Here is a 19,980-nt window from a genome sequence, read left to right on the forward strand (position 1 = left end):
TGGGGTTTCACTGTCAGGCCTCTGAGCCCAAGCTAAGCCATCATATCCCCTGGGACCTGCACATATACATCCAGATGGCCTGAAGCAACTGAAGATCCACAAAAGAAGTGAAAATAACCAGGTCCTGCCTTAACTGATGAAATTCCGCCATTGTGATTTGTTCCTGCCCCACCCTAACTGATACAATATAGTCTGCCCTGCCCTTAAGAAGGTACTTTGTAACATTCTTCCTGGCCCTTAAGAATGTACTTTGTACCCCTATCCCAAATCTATAAGAACTAACGATAATCCCACCACCCTTCGCTGACTCTCTTTTTGGACTCAGTCCACCTGCACCCAGGTGAAATAAATAGCCTTGTTGCTCACACAAAGCCTGTTTGGCGGTCTCGTCACATAGACACACATGACATTCACCATGGTGGCCAGGCTGGTCTTGAACTCCTGACCTCAAGTGATCCACCCGCCTCAGCCTCCCTACTTCCCCCTTTTCTTTTTCTTAAGCCACAAGTGAGGACCAGAAGACCAGTTGGCAAGGCTCAAGGTGTGTCCCCAGCCAGAGGTCAGAGGTCTCTGGTACCCGAGACCAGGTGTGGAACCAGAGGTAGGAAAGTCTAAATGAGGTACTGCTCAGAGGGCTTCTGCCAAAAGTGTGAGGACTGCTGCTGGCAGAGGCTACATGGGCACCATCTCATGCCAAAGCTTCAACCTAGGAGGGGCCAGGGCCAGCCTAAGTGCAAGAGGAGGGTGACAGAGAAGCAAGCAGCCACCTTCCCCTTCCCACTGTCAGCCAGAGGAGGCCCATGTCGGGGAGGAGAGGAGCTCAAGTCTGAGAGACACTTGGAGTTTTTGGTTTTGATATAAAACTGGATGTGCATTTTTAATTTTAGGGGCTACTCTTATGATTGAAAGTGACTACAGGAATTAAAAAATACATATGTTAGAGGGACTAGATATTAACTGAGAATGAGGGGAAACTGTTATAAACTTCATCCAAGGGCAAAGAATGAACCAGTCCCACACTACAGGCTTGACCAAGTAATGAGGAAAGAACATTGTCTCCTGACCATGCCCCATTCCCACTGTCCAATACACTGGCTTTGCCACCAGCATTGCAATAGAGCCACAACATGGACACACCACCTTCAGGAGAGTTCAACATTACAGGGCTAGAGTTCCATGGTATGTATTTATGAATATAAGTCATTGCCATCACAAATTTAGACATCATACAGCATGAGTTTTAGACATTAAAATATATTTGTACATCTATATTCATAGCGGCATTATTCACAAGAGCCAAAGGTGGAAACAAGTTAAATGTCCAACGAAGGATGAGTGGATAAACAAAGTAAGGTCTATCCATATGATGGAATATTATTCTGCCTTAAAAAGGAAGAGAATTCTGATGCCTGCTGCAACATGGATGAACCTTGAGGACATTATGCTAAGTGAAATACGTCAGTCACAGAAGGACAAATACTGCATGATTCCACTCACACGGGGTATCCAGGAGTCAACTTCATTGAGACAGAAAGTAGAAGACTTCTGCCAGGGGCTGGGGGCAGGGGAATGAGGACTATTTAATGGGCATGGGACTTTGGTTCTGCAGCCTGGTTGCACAACAACGTGGGTGTACTTCGCTACTGAAAGTACACTCAAAAATGGTGAAGATGGTAACTTTTATGTTATGTGTATTTTATAACAACTATAAATAAAATCATCCAAAAAATAAAAGGATCTAAATAAAAAAGAAAATGTAACCTTCATCAGTAGTGTATCAATAGTGGGGGTAACAATGATAGCCAGGAGTGGCCAAGAAGGATTGAGTCTTACCATGTGTCAGGTGCCAGGACTCAACCGTGTGATCTCATTCATGCCTCATTTCAAACCTACCAAGTCCTTTCGAGAGGGAAGCCCTGTCCAAAGCCCTGTTTTACAGGTAAGGAAACCAAGGAAGAGAAGCGTTCATGTGCCCAAGGTTATCTGAAAGCAGTTGAGGTTAGGGCTTGCCCTCTGAATCATCTGGCAATGGACAGATTTCATCCTCATGAAAAATTCCCCCTCTTATGGCATCTTAGACTAGATGAGATCATAGAAAGAATGAGTGTAATTGCTGACCTGCACATAGTTCAGATTTTACAAAGCATTTTCTCACTTGATCCTATTCATTAAAATACTGCAGGTAACACAGGTATTCTCTTTTTATTAAATAAAAAATTGAGCCCTAGAGAAATGAAAACACACTGCCAGTCAGGGCTCCAATTCCACAGCGTCTACCTCTGAGTCCACAGCTACACGTCCACATCCAACTCCTCATCTGGTCCAACTTCTCATTTTTCAGATGAGAATGTCTACAAGGGACACACCCAGAGAGGCTAATGGCTTGTTCAAGGTCACACAGAGAGCTCATTTATTTTGCATACATCATCGTTTATATCTTTAAAAATATTCTGCCATGATAACATGTATTTTATAAATATGTGTTTGACAAAGTAAAAACTGGTACGGGCAGAGATCTCTATCACATAAAATAGAGTGCTTCCTCCTAGAAGCTACTTTATTTGCAGAGCTGATGCATCAGAACCACCACTTCACTTAAGCACCCAACTTTCCAGTGCCCGCCCTGACCCAGCCTCCTCGTCCATTAGCTCTACAATTAGGCAGCGATCAATTGAGCAAATTCACTTAGACAGCACATCTAGCCACTCTTGCAGTGGATTTGCTACCGAAGCAGCAAAGTACATGAGAGCTGCAGAATACAGATTGTGGAGGAATGGAACTCCATCAAACCTCATCTGATCCTGACTGCCGGTCCACGAGGAATTCTTAAAAGAGTCTCAATAACCCTGAATGAACTTTGTGATGTCTGAGCATAAAATGCAGTGCTAAGTTCTTTTGTCCAGCATACTCTTTTCTAATAAAATAACTCTTTTGAGTTTGATCCAAAACTGATGACAAGAGTGAAGAAGAGATTGCTATCCCTGATTATAGGCATACGTAAGGTTAATGGGAATTATCTGTTAGCACGGGAAGTCTGCCAATGCAATCCCTCATAAGTCAGATTAAGGGACTCCACCACGAATGCTTGTATTTTGGTTTTGTCCTTTGTTTCCTTGCTGCCTTAGTATCATGGGTGAGGCTGGGGCTGGTACTGACTTAGTAAAGTCTGTGAGAGTCGCCCCTTCTTTCTAGCTGGAATATGCAAGAAAAGCCAAAGAGGAACAGGTTCTACAAAGAGCTTGACAGCAGCAAAAGGTGTGCAGTCCTACCAATTAACATTTCTAAGTCTACTGGTTGGGAATCTCTCCTACATTAGCTCACAAAAAACAACGAGAAACTGTATATGGAAATAAACCCATGACTTCAAGTTATCAGTACTACATAGTAAGGGTAGTAACGGCTGACAGTCAATGAGCACTTTCTCTTATTAAATTACCATTAGACAGTACATTCCACAAGGGCAGGGGCTAAGGCTGGTTGTTTTAATTTTATTTTTTTCACAGAGGCAGGGTCTTGCTATGCTGCCCAGGCTGGACACAAAACTCCTGGGCTCGAGCAATCCTCCTGCCTCAGCTTCCTGAGTAGCTGGGCTTAGAGGCCTATGCCACTGCGCCTATCTCTTTTGCTTACCACTGGATCCCTAGCTCTCAGAAGCATGCCTTCTAAGTGGTATCTTCTCAAAAAACATTTGCTGAATGACTAAAGTATCTCATTTAGTTTTCATAACAATCCTAAAAGGTTTGATACAATATTGTTACCACAATTTCACACGTAAGAAAACTGAAGTTCAGTAGTAATTAAAATGTGTACAATATCACTCAGTTTGCAAGAGTCAGAGTTTATACTCAAACCTATATGGACTTGATACCAGAATCTATGATTCAAGCACAAGCATAATTCCATAGACCAGACCTTAGGGCTTTTCCATTACTGAAACCGTTTATGAAAGAGGGGGCCTGAAAGAATAGATTTTATGTCAGTATGGATATCACTCCATTCTTGTCATCAGCTTTTAGATTTCTTCAATATTCTACAACAACTAAATTTAAAAGAAGTAACTTACCTACAAATCCTTCTTCACCAACCAGTTTCAGGGCAATTTTATCAGCCAATACTGAAGAGTTGCCGTGAGCAATGTTAGCAAAAGGGCCCGCATGCACGAACACAGGTGTCCCCTAGAGAAGTGAAAGAGCAAATCAAAATCCCGAAAGACAAACAGAAGCATGGAAACCAAGATCAATTTGGGGCAAACAGGCTAGGAAAGCTTTTATGAATACTGCATATTTAATGCATAAAATATTTCAAAGACAGTCAAAACACCCTGACTCAATCAAAGGACCAAATCCCCTCCGGATTCTAGAAACATGTTATTCAACATTTAATGAGACACAAAACCTGAGACACAAAACTGTGAGAATATAGTCACTTCCTTCCAAAATATTGTTAAGCCATTTTGTTAGTTGACTCAATGACCATGAAATAAATTATTTACCTTATTTTATGTTGCTATGCACTATATTTTTCAAAAGAATGAAATTAAACCCTGATAGTATAAGAAGTGTATTTATTTATTTTTTAAATTAAGAAATGATTCCATTCAACAAAAGGTAACCATAAAAATCAATACAATTGGCTGGGCGCAGTGGCTCATGCCTGTAATCCCAGCACTTTGGGAGGCCGAGGCCGAAGTGGGCAGATCACCTGAGGTCAGGAGTTCAAGACCAGCCTGGCCAACAGTGAAACCCGTCTCTACCAAAAATACAAAATTTAGCAGGGTGTGGTGGTGTACCCCTGTAAACCCAGCTCAGCTACTCGGGAGGCTGAAGCACAAGAATCACTTGAACCTGGGAGGTGGAGGTTGCAGTGAGCTGAGATCGCACTCATTCCAGTCTGGGTGACAGACCGACTCTGACTCAAAAATGAAAAAAATAATAAATAAAAATAAATAAATAAAACTCAGGGACACATGTTTATGAATACGTAAATATGTATGTTTGGTGTTTATATCTCTGTCTTATCTCACTTCTATCTAGATTAACCTTTTAAGTGTTCTGAAGAAAATATTTTTAAAAAGAACTTAAGTCTCCATCCCCTCCTAACCTTGCTGGTCTTCTGATGTCCTTGCCCATAATAAGCTAGTGGAGATGGTCAAAGTTTGACGAGGACAAGGTCACAAACTCCACCCTGGATGGGCAGCTGGCTTCACTCAGCTACAGGCTGCCAATTGTCTGAGAAGCACCCAGCTTGGGTCTCCAGGGGACAGAAGTGGTGGGGGCTGAATCCACACAAGCACATTGCTCTTCCTGGGATAACCACCCCAAACAGCTACTAGATCCTCAGCAACATTTTAATTTAAAAAAGCAAAGGACTTTTATCCTTTGTAGACTCTCTCTTATTTTTCAGGCTGGATAATAACCTATTAGCAAAAGCATTTTTTATTTGTAATTGATGAATAATAATTGCACCTATTTATGACGTACAATGTTCTGTTCTAATATATGTATATAGCATGGAATGATTATATCAAGCTAACCAACGTATCCATCACCTCACAGATTTATCCATTTTGTAGCGAGAACATTTAAAATCTAATTTTTTAACACTTAAAACATGCACAATGCTTTTTTCTTTTCTTTGAGACAGAGTCTTGCTCTGTCACCTAGGCTGGAGTGCAGTGCCGCCAACTTGAGTCACTGCAACCTCTGCCTCCTGGGTTCTAGCGATTCTCCTGCCTCAGCCTCCCCAGTAGCTGGGACTACATGTGCATGTCACCACATGTGAGCCACCACGCCTGGCAACAATCCACTTTTATTAACTACAGTCACCTTGCTGTGTAATAGATATTGAAAACTTATTCCTCCTGTCTAACTGGAATTTTGTATTATTTGGTCAACTTCTCCATCCCCCACTGCCTCTGATAACCACTATTCTACTCTTTACTTTGCAAAAGCACTTCATATTTTTGTATAAATGTAGCTTTAGCTAGAAATCACAGAATCAGATAATGTTGAGAACACGAAGAGGCCAACTTCTTTATCCAGAAAGTTAAGGTCCAGAGAGGCTAAGGGAATTCTTCAAGGCCACGGAGGAAATTAATAATTAAGTCAAGATTAGGGCTCTGGTTTTAAAACTCCCAGTATGGAGTTCGCGAGAAAAAAATACTGGAACGTCATTGTTAGACATCCAAACACAGGTACACACACACTTGCACACTCAAACATGGATACAGCTATAAGATACAGTACATCGAATTAAACATGTTGCTTAAAAAATTCTATGACTAACTCAAAGGCATACACACATTTATCTTGAGTTCTGGGTTTTATTTTATATGCAGAACACTTAGGAAAATAAGGCAGGAACTGTTTTGCTATGAATATTCTCCACAATGGTCCTTTCAAACATTTCATAAGATTAATATTTCAATTACTTGTTAGCTTACCAGAATTCTAAGCACTTAAATGTGAGCAGTAAAAAGTAAATAAATAAATGCACAAATAGAAATGTGGCTAAGATGACTGAAGAACTGAATTCCAAATTTTATTTAAATACAGGTAATTTAGGTTGAAATGGCCACATGTCCAGTGGCCGCCATATTGGACAGTGTGCTCTCGCATGTGGAGTTTCCATCAATGCCACACATGGCTAACCTCTGGGGAAATGTTAAGAGCTCTCATTGTTTCTTGTCTTAAGTATTCCTCAGTCTGGCGATACATGAGAAGCACTTGGGGTACCCAAGCCTTATCCCCAGACATTACATTCACTGGGTCTGATGGGGAGTCCGGCATCAATCAATATTCTTAAATCTTCCCAGGAGCTTCTCAAGTGCAGTCAGAATTAAGAACTACTGGTCTCCTGGCAACCTACAGTGATGTAGCCCTTGATGACCTCTTACCAGACTACAACCAGGTGTGTTCCAATGTGAGCGGGAAAGCATAATCTACAAACTAGTCAATGATTTTTGGATTACCTGCTGAGATAGATTCCTAATCAATGATTAGATACATGAAACCCAGAGTGACAACATAGGATCAGGGTACAAGAGTTCATGTTGCAAATATTTTAAGTGAATGTAATGTTTTATTTTGTAAAAAGGTCCTTATCTTTTAAACTAATCTTAAAACAGCCTATGCCTTAAATGAAATGGATGACATGGAACATCCTGAAGATGGTATCTTCATTTGCCAAGTGACAGATTCAGAAACAAAACCCAAGTCCATATAATCATCTGGCGAAAGTGGTTTCTCTATGGAAAGCTTTGTTTGCTTCCTATAAATACATGCTTATTCTTTAAGGGATGTATTATAGTTACTGTGGATTTCTCTGTTTTCTGACCAACAAGAAACTTGTCTGTGTACCTTCATACTTCGTTTAGGATGAGGAGTTCTTGTGTCCTTGTAGTCTGAAGAATTTCCCCTTCTCTCCCTAGCAAGCCCAGTCCTGTCCTGTATATGAACAGTTTGAGCACTTTTTTTTTTTTTTTTGAGGCAAGGTCTCAATCTGTCACCCAGGCTGGCGCGCAGTGGCGAGATCTCGGCTCACTGCAACTTCCGCCTCCTGGATTCAAGCTATTCTCCTGCCTCAGCCTCCTGAGTAGCTGGGATTACAGGCGTGGGCCACCATGCCCAGCAAATTTTTATATTTTTAGTAGAGGCAGGGTTTCACCATGTTGGCCAGCCGATCTCAAACTCCTGACCTCAAGTGATCCGTCCGCCTCGGCCTCCCAAAGTACTGGGATTACAGGCATGAGCCACTGCGCCCAGCCTGAGCACTTTTTGTAATACAATCTAAACTTGTTATTTCTGTGTTGCCTAATAAATCAGAGATTCAGAACCCTTAAAAAGAAAATAAAAGTAAGGGCAATAAGAACTGCTTGGGGCAACAAATCCACTAATTCATTCATTAAATGGAAACTAGACTTTCCATTTCCCAGGTTTTCAGAGTGGGAAATATTTCAGAAGCGTGAATGATTTCTAATAGAAAAAAGAATTATTTAGGCCGGGCACGGTGGCTCACACCTGTAATCCCAGCACTTTGGGAGGCAGAGGTGGGCAGATCAAGAGGTCAGGAGTTCAAGACTAGCCTGGCCAACATGGTGAAACCCTGTCTATACTAAAAACACAAAAATTAGCCGGGCATGGTGGCAGGTGCCTGTAATCCCAGATGCTCAGAAGGCTGAGGCAGAAGAATTGCTTGAAACCGGAAGGCAGAGGTTGCAGCAAGCCAAGATTGCACCACTGTGCAACAAGAGTGAAACTCTGTCTCAAAAAAAAAAAAAAAAGAATTATTTAAAACAAGAAAATGATTAGCACTAGTAAGTATTCATCTTTGAGGGAGAAGTGTTATGAAGCAATATCACATCACTTCATAATTTTTCTCTCTTATTCAGTTATTTATTAATAAATGTGTATTTTTAGGAGAATGTAGTAAAAATAATAAGCATTCACTTAATTAATCAACAAGTCTTTACTGAGCCTCTAATAGGTGTCAGGCACTTTCTAGAAGCTGGAGATATGGTGGTGAACAGGATGGAAAAGGTCCCGCTCTCATCCCTGTGGGAGGAGAAATACAGAACATGGACAAGGAAATAGGAAGCTCTCAGCATTCTGTGCTATGCACTGCAATGACAGCAGACGGATGGGGGTTGTATATTCCTGTGGCTTCTCTGAGCAGTTGATGCTTACATGACATGAGACCTGAGGGAGGCAAAGGAGCTGGACATGAGAGTATCAGGAAGTGGCCCAGGTAGTGGTGTCAGCCATGCAAAGGGCCCCCAGAGGATGAGAGATGAGGATAAGGGAGGAGGGAGGGACGAGGGCCAGATCCCAGGGGCTTTTCAGACCAGGAAGGAAACACGGAAGAACTCGAAGCAGGAAGGCAACAGGGCTTGATTAGGTTTCAGTCTCTATGACTGCTGAGGAGAGAGAGTATTTGGGAAGAAGAGTAGCAGCCGAGAGACTAGTTGGGAGGCTGCTGCACTGCTGCAGGTGGGGCGGGCTGGTGGCTGAAGCCGGAAGGAGGGAGGCATCGAGCGCCGTGGACAGGGCAGAGTCGTGTAACCAAGGACGACTTGGCAGGAATGGAGACAGGAAGTGGGGAAGGGAAAACAGGCCTCAGGATCATCCCCGGGTTTCTGCCTTGAATGACTGGGTAGGTTTCAGGGAAGTAGCAAGCTGGAAGGAAGTAGCAGGTGGGTCCTGGTTTATGTATGAGTTTGAAATGGCTTTTACCCACCCACATGGCTCCTGGTAACTATACCTGCAAGTCTGAAATTCCAGGTGCATGATATTCCAAACAAGACTTTGGGAGTCATCACCCGGCTAATCCTGGAGGAGAACGGGGTGAGAAAGGTGAAGGGTCATCAGAGAAGCCAGCAAAGCAGAGGAGGAGCGTGAGCAGGCCTGGGGAGGAAGGGACCCCAGATGCCAGAGGAACCAGATGCTCCCGAAGGAAGACAAGGGCAGCTGTGTCAAACTGCTGAGCTTCTCTGAGGGGGGCAGAGCAACAAAGACTTGGTGTCTCCGAGGGACAAGTGACCTGGACAAGGGCAGTCAGGAGAGGTGGAACCCGAGGTCAGTTAACATGGGGACCCCAATGACAGACAAGAGCCAGGCAGGAGCTAGACGAGGATGCAATAGGGCAGGAGGTTTTTGAAATGTTCTTGTTTGCTTTTTAAGATGGCCTACCTTTGAGGACACGTGCCTGCTGGCAGAAGGATCGGGGAGAGGAAAGACGGGAAGGACAACCTGCTGCAGGACGGCGTGGCCTTGGCACCTACGCATCCTGCACCCCTCCCCCGGGGCTGCAGACACCTGTTCAAAGGTGTTCAGTCCTCCCTTCCTCAGCTCAGGGGACACCTTCAGGCTGCACCCTCACTGGACACCTTCAGAAATGGTCCCCCCATGTCTTTCTATTCTCTTTTTTTAAAAGACAGAGTCTCGCTCTGTCACCCAGGCTGCAGTGCAGTGGTGCAAACTCAGTTCACCGTAACCTTCGCCCCCTGTTCAAGTGATTCTCCTGCCTCAGCCTCCCAAGTAGCTGGGATTACAGGTGCCCGCCACCATGCCCAGCTAATTTATTTTGTATTTTTAGTAGAGACGGGATTCACCATGTTGGCCAGGCTGGTCTTGAGGCTCCTGACCTCAAGGGATCTGCCCGCCTTGGCCTCCCAAAGTGCTGGGATTACAAGCATGAGCCACCGTGCCTGGCCAGTCCCCCCATTTCTGTCATATTGGTTCTGATATGGTTTGGCTCTGTGTCCCCACCCAAATCTCATGTCGAATTATAACCTTCAGTGTTGGAGGAAGAGCCTGGGGGGAGGTGACTGGATCCTGGGAGTGAGTTTCCCCCTTGCTGTTCTCATGCTCGTGAGTGAGTCCTCATGAGATCTAGTTGTTTAAAACTGTGTAGCACTTCCTCCCTCGCTCTCTCTCCTGCTCTGCCATGTGAAGACCTGTCTGCTTCCCATTTGCCTCCCACCATGATTTTAAGTTTCCTGAGGCCTCCCCAGCCATGCTTCCTGTACAGCCTGCAGAACTGTGAGCCAATTAAACCAATTTTCTTCATAAATTACCCAGTCTCAGGTAGTTCCTTACAGTAATGCGAGAACAAACCAATACGGGTTCCTAACCAGATCCTCGGTTCTTTCTGCCTGAGATTGCAAAACACATTGCTGCCCAAGGCCTCTGCACTAAAGGTAACCCTCTGTCCAAATGCTCTTCAAGACACATGCATGGCTCACCCCCTTGGTTTACTCAGCTCTGTGCTGGTACTGCTTTAACAGGCGGGCAGGCACAGACACACACGCCCCACGTCACTGTGTCCCTCAAGGCATCTGATTTTTCTTCTCCAGACCTTACCACCAACTAACATGCTGTGTGTTTCTTGACTTGCCTTTGGCCTGCCTCCTTCACTGGAGTGGAGGCTTCAAGAGGGCAGGGACGTTGAATAGTTATTTCTCTGCTGTGTTCTTTGCCCCTACTATACTGTACTGGTCCATGTGATGCTTTAAATAAATATTTAATCTCCACTGTCGGGTTAGTTGTTGCTACTTTCACCATTTTACACGGGAGAAAATTGAGGCTGAAATACAAAATAACTTACCCCAAGTCATGGTTAGTACATGGCACAACGACCATTCAAACTCAGCTTTCTATCAGCTGAATGAATGAATGAACGGATGGATATTCCGCTGCCTTGCTGCTGCGTTCCCCCAACATACTTGCCTTCTGGTCACCTCCACCACCTCCCTTTGTCCCACTGCAGCTTGAGGACAAATAGCCCATTTGTACCACTTGATGGTGCAAATTTTCCCCCAATTCCCATGTTTATTTACTGAGATGGAAGGGAGCCAGAGGACTGGCCATGGTGGGATCATTTATAGCATGGAAACTGGCAAATGCTATAACCCAGGAATTCTTTCCCCAGAGTGCTGACTGTTGAACACTCACCAGGACATCACTGTCTCCCTAGTTCCCTACCCCTACCCTTCCATTAGTCTCTACTCAATTTGCCCAGAAACTGCCTCTCTGTTTGGGGTTTGGGCCCAAACCCTGAGGTCTCACTAGCTAGGAGTCAGGAATTAGACAATTACTAAATCAAAGGAGTATGACTAGAAAACCAGATTGAAATGGAGATAACGTGACAAAAAATTTAAGTTCAGTGAAGACAAGAGCAGGGCACGTCATGTACAAAAACAATATCCTTATACAGTGGAATGCAGTATGCTTTCCTGGAAAGCATTTCTTGGCATTTACTGTATTTTGCTTGGAAACAAATAAACAACAATACAAAAGCAAACCAAAAAATCCACAACTCAATGATGATGAGAGATTAAGGGAAAACAGAAACTGTATTGTAAACATGGCCATACAACCTATTGAAATGTTAGACAGACGTTGACATTCTTTTTTTTTTTCTTTTTCTTTCTTTTTTTTTTTCTGAGATGGAGTCTCGCTCTGTTGCCCAGGCTGGAGTGCAGTGGCGCAATCTCAGCTCACTGCAACCTCTGCCTCCCACGTTCAAGCGATTCTCCTGCTTCAGCCTCCAGAGTAGGTGGGACTACAGGCGCGCGCTACCACACCCGGCTAATTTGTTTGTATTTTCAGTAGAGACGAGGATTCATCATATTGCTCAGTCTGGTCTTGAACTCCCGACCTCATGATCTGCCCACCCTGGCCTCCCAAGGAGCTGGGATTACAGGCGTGAGCCACCACGCCCTGCCTCAGACATTGACTTTCTAAGTTTCTACTCGGGTCAATTAAGCCAAGACATAATTCATATTAAAGAAGCTATGAATATACTTTAAACTTTTTTTTTTTTGGTTGGCCAAGAAGTTATTCTGATGCTTCTTCATAAATTACCCAGTCTCAGGTAGTTCCCTGTAGCAATGTCAAAATGGACTAATACAGGTTCCTAACCAGATCCTCACTCTTTCTGAGATTGCAAAGCACGTTGCTGCCCCAGGCGTGCTCTATGCCTGCCTCATATTGGCTAAAAATGTTCACACTGTGTGGCAATTCAGTTAATACAAACAATTACTATAAGAAGAAAACCACTTACTTCCAGGGTCTGCATCAGGTTTGGTTTTATTGCATCTTTCATCAAAACTGTCAAAGCACCTGTCACCCCCTACAGGAGAGAGAAAAACATTACAGTCCCGACAAAAGATCATCCTGGCAATGGCTAACCCCTTGGTGCTTCTCTCCAGCCTGCTTCTTGGGTGGGCGTCCCCACAGGCAACCCCAGGCCACAGGGGACAGTGCTGCTGTCTCTGTCCATCCCTCCCCATCAGAGCTGAGAACAGATGTCAGTCATACTAAGATGTGAACGGTGATAGGGAAATAGCATTTTGAAGGACATTTGACCTTCTTCCGAAACTTTCCTTGATGGTGTTTATGAGATTTTCCAGAAAACAAATCTTTCAGTGCAAGAAAATGTGTTTTCTGGCAATTTATGGACTGTGTGTTTTCATAATCAGAGGCTTTACTCTTGCTCAAAGAAATAAGGTGAAGAACAGAAACAAGGTTCTGTAGAGAGCGGGAATGAAGTAGGGTAAAGGGAAATGTCTAAAATTGCCCACTCTGATTTCTCACCATCTCTACATCAGTCATTCCAGAGAGAGAATAACTCAACAAACTACCATGTTTGAAAGCTTTCTAGTTTAGATCTGAAAGGCTTCATGCTATCTCTCTTCCTATAGTCAAGATGGTGCCACTTATACATGAAATACGGCGGCTTCCTTCCAATCCTAGGAAGTACTGGATTGGGTTCCTTCTAAGTCCTCTTTCTCTACTACTGGATGAAGAAAAGACAGAGAAGAGAGAGAACAGGGATGATGCATGAGAATTAGTGGGAAAAATGTGCCAAAAAAAGGCCACAAGGCTAAAGTTTATTATTACTTTTTAACGTGATATCACTATTCACATTCTTTTCTTTTCTTTCCTTTTTTTTTTTTTTTTTTTTTTGAGAATGGAATCTCTCTCTGTTGTCCAGGCTGGAGTGCGGTGGCATGATCTCGGCTCACTGCAACCTCTGCCTCCAGGGTTCAAGCGATTCTTCTGCCTCAGCCTCCCCAGTAGCTGGGACTACAGGCACGCACCACCACACACGGCTACTTTTTTTTGTATTTTTAGTAGAGATGGAGTTTTACCATATTGGCCAGGCTGGTCGCGAACTCCTGACCTCATGATCCACCCACCTTGGCCTCTCAAAGTGCTGGGATTACAGGTGTGAGCCACTGTGCCCGGCCTTTTGTTCTTTTTTTTCCAATTCCATCTCGCTTTGTAAAGACCTTAACTGATGTCTTGGTGTTTTCAACATATTAGTTATTGGAAGGCTATAACATAAGCAAATGCCTGTGATGGTAGCTCTAGCGGGGAAAACAGGGTGCTATCCCTTGCTGTACATAGCATCGGAAGACAGTGCCATTTTCCCTCAGTATGCCACGGCGCTAGCAGATGCAGTGGCAGCATCCAGAGAACCTTCATGACTCCAAAGTTCATTACATTCTCCCTGTACTTTTATCACCAACAGTAGTAAATGTTTCTCGCATGTGATTGCTTTCTATTTTTACAATATTTAATCATTTAAAAGGTGTAAGAAAATCCAATCTATTTTCTTCCTTAACTTCAAATTGACAGATAAAGCTGTATTTATTGTGTATAACATGATGTTTTGAAGTATATATATGCTGTGGAATGATTAAACCTAGCTAGTTAACTTATGTATTACCTCACAGTTATCATTTTGGTGGTGAGAACACTTTATATCCACTCTCTTAGCAATTTTCAGGAATACACTGTTATTAACTATATTCCTATATAACTGAAATCTACCTCACTGTATAACACACACATGATATGAATACAACCCACTCATTATACATACACGAAGATGGTTCACTATGAAAACTTCAGGACGTGCTGGGCATAGTGAAATACACCCTGTAATCCCAACACATTTGGAGGCCAAGGTGGGTGGGTCACCTGGGGTCAGGAGTTCGAGACCAGCCTGGCCAACATAGCAAAACCTCATCTCTACTAAAAATACAAAAATTAGCCAGGCGTGGTGGCAGGCACCTGTCATCCCTGCAACTCAGGAGGCTGAGGCAGGAGAATTGCTTGAACCTGGGAGTTGGAGGTTGCAGTGAGCTTAGATTGCGCCACTGCACTCCAGCCTGGGCAAAAGAGCAAGATTCCATCTCAAAAAAAAAAAAAAAAGAAAAAAGAAAAGAAGAAAGAAATCTTCAGGACAGGAAGGCTCAGTGAGAGTTGTCCTGTTGTGCTAATGCAGAGCAGGTGAAGAAGAGGAGTAGTTTTCCTACTTCTCTGCACACTATCCTTGCTTACACTTCCCAACCAAATAAACTGATTCAAAAAACTAAAGGAGGAAGGAAGTTAAGAGGGATGTTTCTGTTGGATGTCTCAGGTAGGTTTCTACCTGCTCATTTTTCTGGGACACATCTCAGCGCCTGTGCTGTCACGTGCAGGGCAAGCTCTGCCACCCTTTGTGTGCTGCTAGCATTCCACACTCTGTGTCCCTTCAGGAGGGCTCAGACCATTCTTCCAGGGTATATCAGAATCATGCATGTGGCAGAAACCTTCAGCAGTTCCTAAAATCCTCCCTCAATTTTCTATGGGTGGCCAGCTCTCAATAGCTCCCACTGGATGAAGCACAATTTGAATAAATTAGGTACCTTTTGCAAACAAGAAACACAAATGATAACTAAAAAGAGTTTATTAAAGAGATAAATAAAGAGTTTATTTAAAAAGATAACTGAAAAGAGTAATCTTTGGGTTTCTTCCAGATCCAAGATTTTTACCATACACTCACACAAAAATACATTTAAGGGCTGGGCGTGGTGGCTCACGCCTGTAACACCAGCACTTTGGGAGGCTGAGGTGGGCAGATCGATCACCTGAGGAGTTCGAGACCAGTCTGGCCAAAACGGTGAAACCCCATCTCTACTAAAAATACAAAAACTAGCCGGGTGTGGTGGTGGGCACCTATAATCCCAGCTACTTGGGAGGCTGAGGCAGGAGAATCACTTGAACCTGGGAGGTGGAGGTTGCAGTGAGCCAAGATCACGGCATTGTACTCCAGCCTGGATAACAAGAGCGAAACTCCATCTCAAAAACAATAAATAAATAAATAAATAAATAAATAAATAAATGTAAGGTAGTAGTATTTGAGGATTAAGTTTCAAAACTGTTCCTGACACATATTTATTGCTATACAAATTAATAAAATACAGAGCAATGTATTTAGACAGAAATTTTAGTATGTTAGTTTAGATAGAAATAGTGAGATTTTGGTAATGTTAATAAAGCAGCACTTTTATAGCAACCTGAGGGTTTTCTCTTTAAGTTTTATATGAAATATTCCATAGGCTGCTGACATAAATTGATCTACTGAATTTACCTGACAAGACCTCTGAGATGAGTTAGATTCATTTCTTTAAAAGCAGCTGGAAAACAATCAGGACACTTTGAAAAAGGATTCAAATTATACCCTAAGCCCTTGAAATTAATAAAATATGACTTTGCCTTTGTCTGTTCACAACTGCTTACCAATCGCCAGTGTGCATTTTAAGTTCCATTATTGTAGGGGATTCAGTATATGGCAAAGTAAGCTTAAATTTGGAGTAATGGCTATCTTAGGGGCCTGTGTCCACACCCATGCACTTATATACAAAAATGCAAGCAAACAAAACACCTATGGAGTATGTGGAGTTTAAGTTAACTGGAAAAGGCCAGGTGCAGTGGTTCATGCCTGTAATTCCAGCATTTTGGGAGGCCGAGGTGGGTGGATCACCTGAGGTCAGGAGTTTGAGACCAGCCTGGCCAACCTGGTGAAACCCCATCTCTACTAAAAATACAAAAATTAACGGGGCATGGTGGTGCACACCTGTAATCTCAGCTACTCGGGAGGCGGAGGCAGGAGAATCGCTTGAACCCAGGAGGCAGAGGCTGCAGTGAGCTGAGATCGTGCCATTGCACTCCAGCCTGGGTAACAGAGCCAGACAGTCTCAAAAAAAAAAAGTTAACAGGAAAGGTTGTTATTACACTACAAAGAGGAAGAAGAAAAGAAGATTAGCGTGCCAATTCGAAAAAGCACTAAAAAAGGCAATGGTGTTCCATGAAAGCTTTACAGAAAGCACCACAACTACTCAAAGGGGAACTAGAAAAGCAAGACTGATTGAGGTAGAGATTTGCTTTTATAATAAGAAACCCAAATCTAAGGCCCCAAATTAAATAATAAGCCAAGCTGGTGCCAGAAATGTGCCAATTTTAACTTTACCTTCCTGTTCATGGAAGCAGAGCCACTTCTTTCTGTTCCTTGAAAAGGTGATTTGCCCTCAATTTCAGGCAGGTATAGAAGGTACATTTTTAAAAAGTTGCCGAGTGACTGCAGGGGGATGACTCCTCCCCAGCCCAGGCAGAAGTAGAGATCAGGATTAGCAAAGATGGAGGAAAGCTCCTGAAAAAAATTTCACGTGTTTTGGTTGCAGCCAGGTATAAGCACGTCATGTTTGACTATGAGAACATTAGGAAGCGGTCAGACAAACATGCTTGTGAGGAAAGAAATGTGTGTAGAAACTTTTCTGTATCTTTATTACACCCACTGAGAAAAGGAAGAAAGCCTTTCTTTCTCTGGTAACAAAGAATGAGGACTGCCCACTCCCTGAAGCTTCCGGGTTGGAAACACTCACCAAATCATCTGCTGTCACAGGGTGCCCACTTTTGTCACTGGCCACCACCATCCTTCCCAGCCGTGCCTTCATGTCCGCGAGGCTGTCCGTCAGGGCCAGCACCGCCATGATCTCGCTGGCCACTGCGATGTCAAACTGCGCCTGAACCAGCCCAAACACAGGTAGCGGTCAGTGACAGTGCCAATGGGACGGCCATTTCCACAAGGAGCTGGACTTCAGTCAAGGAGCAAGCGCAGGCCCAGGGAGTCTACCCTCCAAAGGCCATGCATGCAATTCCATCAGTTTTCTGCATGTCTGGACCATGCAGGGTTCGTGCCTGGTGCTCCCTAGGATGGCCTCCCACGGGGAATGTGCTCTTTGTCATGCTCTGCTCAGCAAGGGGTGGGCTGGGTTAGGACCCCTGTTAGTACTCACAGCACTACCACATGGTGTGCTATTGTAGCATGTCTCAGACTTAATTGATTACTAATGTCATTATCAGTCTAGTGTGGTCATTATCAGTCTACCACTGGACCGCAAGCGCCATGAAGGCAGGGTCTATATTAGGCAGGTTCACTTCTGAATCCCCAGCATGGAGCTTGAAACCCAGAAGACATGCAATATGCATCAGATGAATTAATGACTAGCCTATGGACCACCTCCCCGTTAGTAATCGGTTTGTCAAGAAGGCTGCATTGTCTGTCTGGCGCAGAGATGAGAGGCAGTGAAAGATGCTGGCTTCCTACATGTAAGGCTACTTTCCCAGAGTTAGATCTCAACACAGCAGGGAGGGCACCCCAGTCAACTGGTGGCACAGACTCAATTTTCAGCTGCCCGGGAGGGTATGGCAACATCAGATCTTGAAGCTTTCAGCAGTGAAAGCTAGAGAGCAGAGACTTTTTGCAAAAAGTTCTAGGACTTCCTATTCTCATCTCTTGGCTCTGGCTCCATGGTTGTACAAAGTCCAACAAGAAATAAAAGGGACACAGGAATGTGTACTTCCTCCTCCTCATAATTCAGCCACTAGGAATGTTTCTCTGGACAGAACCACTTCATTACGCCCCAGCTTAATTCTCTTCTTCCCAAGGGGAGTGTGAGCCAGACAAGTTCAAGCCTACGCAGAGAGAGAATGGCCATGCCCTGGTGGGATCACCTTATGAGACATTTTATTATCCATTTCCGTCACTGACAAGTAAGGAAATGAAGGAAATAAGGAACTTTCTGGCTACTTCCTGGTTGAGATTGCATTAGTCACTGATTTAGTGAAAAAATATTACCTGAAAGTCAAATACAACTATATTCAATTATTACATTCTCAATATAACTCATTCCAAACATAAGTGGTTTTTCAATGTATGAAACTTAGGGTTCTCTATACTACCATTCCATTATAAACAGTGCTTATGAGAAAATGACTAATACTGAGATTTTCTGTATAAAACACAAGACTAGACATATTCTTAAAATATTAGCTGTGTAAATAAGAATAATATATAATCCATATTCAAGCCCTTCATTTGTAATTGTTACAATTACAAAATTTCACATCTTGAGCATACAAAAAATGAAACCAACTGGGTCAATTGAGGTATCACTGTTATTCACTTTAATGATTAAATGACATGCATAGTGGAAGGCTGCTCATTTTTGTTTTGCAAATAAAATATTTCAAAAATCATATAAAGATACAAATGAAATTTTTATTGTTTATCAGATCATCATACATTTATTGATTTAGTATTTACCTTTTCATTTTGTAGGTATATAGTAGGTGTATATATTTATGGATTGCATGAAATATTCTGATACAGGTATGCAATGCATAATAATCACAATAGGGCAAATGAGGGATTTAGCACACATTCACACAAAGGCCAATATGGGATATTGGCAAGGATGTGAATTGATATGAATTTCCTAGAAGGTAATGTCAAAACATATGTCAACATTGGAAATTTGTATCCTCTTTGACTCCGCAATCACACATCTGGAATAATATCCTAAGGATATTATCAACAAGTATACACACAAATATATGTGTATACTTCCTACAGCTTACTTGTGATGGCCCGAAACTGCAAACACTCTACATGTTCATTAACAGGGAAATGGTTGAAGCTACTACGGTACCTCTATGAGATATGATGTGGCCGTTAAAAATGAAGATACAGGTCTACCTTTATTGACCTAAAAAGATGTCTTCACTATAGTCTTAGGATAAATAAAAAGCAGTTAAAGCTCTTAAATACACTATAACCCTTTTTTACTTAAAAATATCTATGCACAAAGCAACACAAGATATAACCTTGGGCAAGTTTTTTAACATAACATCCCAATTTCCTCATTTGTAAACAGCTTTACAAATGAAATGTGCTAATATACATAATGGAACTGTCAATACAATGCACAGAGTAGGCACTGAAATCAAGGCCACTGTGAATCTTCCATCTCTCCAGTACCTAAACAGCACAAAACTATGCAGAGAAAGGGCCTTTTTCATTACACGGGCAACTAACGCCAACAGTTGGTATCCATCTTTCTACTTTTCATTCTAGGCACGTATGTACACAAATAAGTTGTAAGTGCCTATAATGTAAGTAAACATGCTGGGTTTTTCTTAACATAAACAGGTTTACACTATCAGTATTTTACTTCGAATTTTTAAAATGGGTTTTACAACCTTTCCAATGTGAATGAGAGCTCTCTACTCATGTCATGACACCTATACACACATTTATTAATTTCAACTCTCCCATGGGACAAAATGGCAGACTAAATATATGCAACCA

At 42.8% G+C, this 19,980-nt stretch overlaps 1 protein-coding gene across 7 annotated transcripts in view; it reads right to left on the bottom strand.

Annotated features, from left to right (window-relative positions):
- Positions 1-19,980, bottom strand: part of MTHFD1L (methylenetetrahydrofolate dehydrogenase (NADP+ dependent) 1 like) — a 234,558-nt gene that overhangs the window by 125,456 nt on the left and 89,122 nt on the right. For 6 of the 7 annotated variants that reach the window (XR_002521713.2, XM_003898036.4, XM_009205868.3 and 3 more), the window contains exons 18-20: positions 17,213-17,353; positions 12,562-12,630; positions 4,064-4,175 (exon numbers count right to left, since the gene is read on the bottom strand). Coding sequence is in view for 6 of the 7 variants with exons in the window: in XM_003898036.4 (XP_003898085.2) it covers positions 4,064-4,175; positions 12,562-12,630; positions 17,213-17,353 (322 nt within the window). In the remaining variant the exon portion in view is untranslated. Of the gene's footprint in view, positions 1-138; positions 2,352-4,063; positions 4,176-12,561; positions 12,631-17,212; positions 17,354-19,980 lie in introns of those variants that run through there. The other variant, XM_021937727.2, reaches the window with a different exon arrangement.

Source organism: Papio anubis, chromosome 6 (assembly GCF_008728515.1).
Source record: "Papio anubis isolate 15944 chromosome 6, Panubis1.0, whole genome shotgun sequence".
NCBI lineage: Eukaryota > Metazoa > Chordata > Mammalia > Primates > Cercopithecidae > Papio > Papio anubis.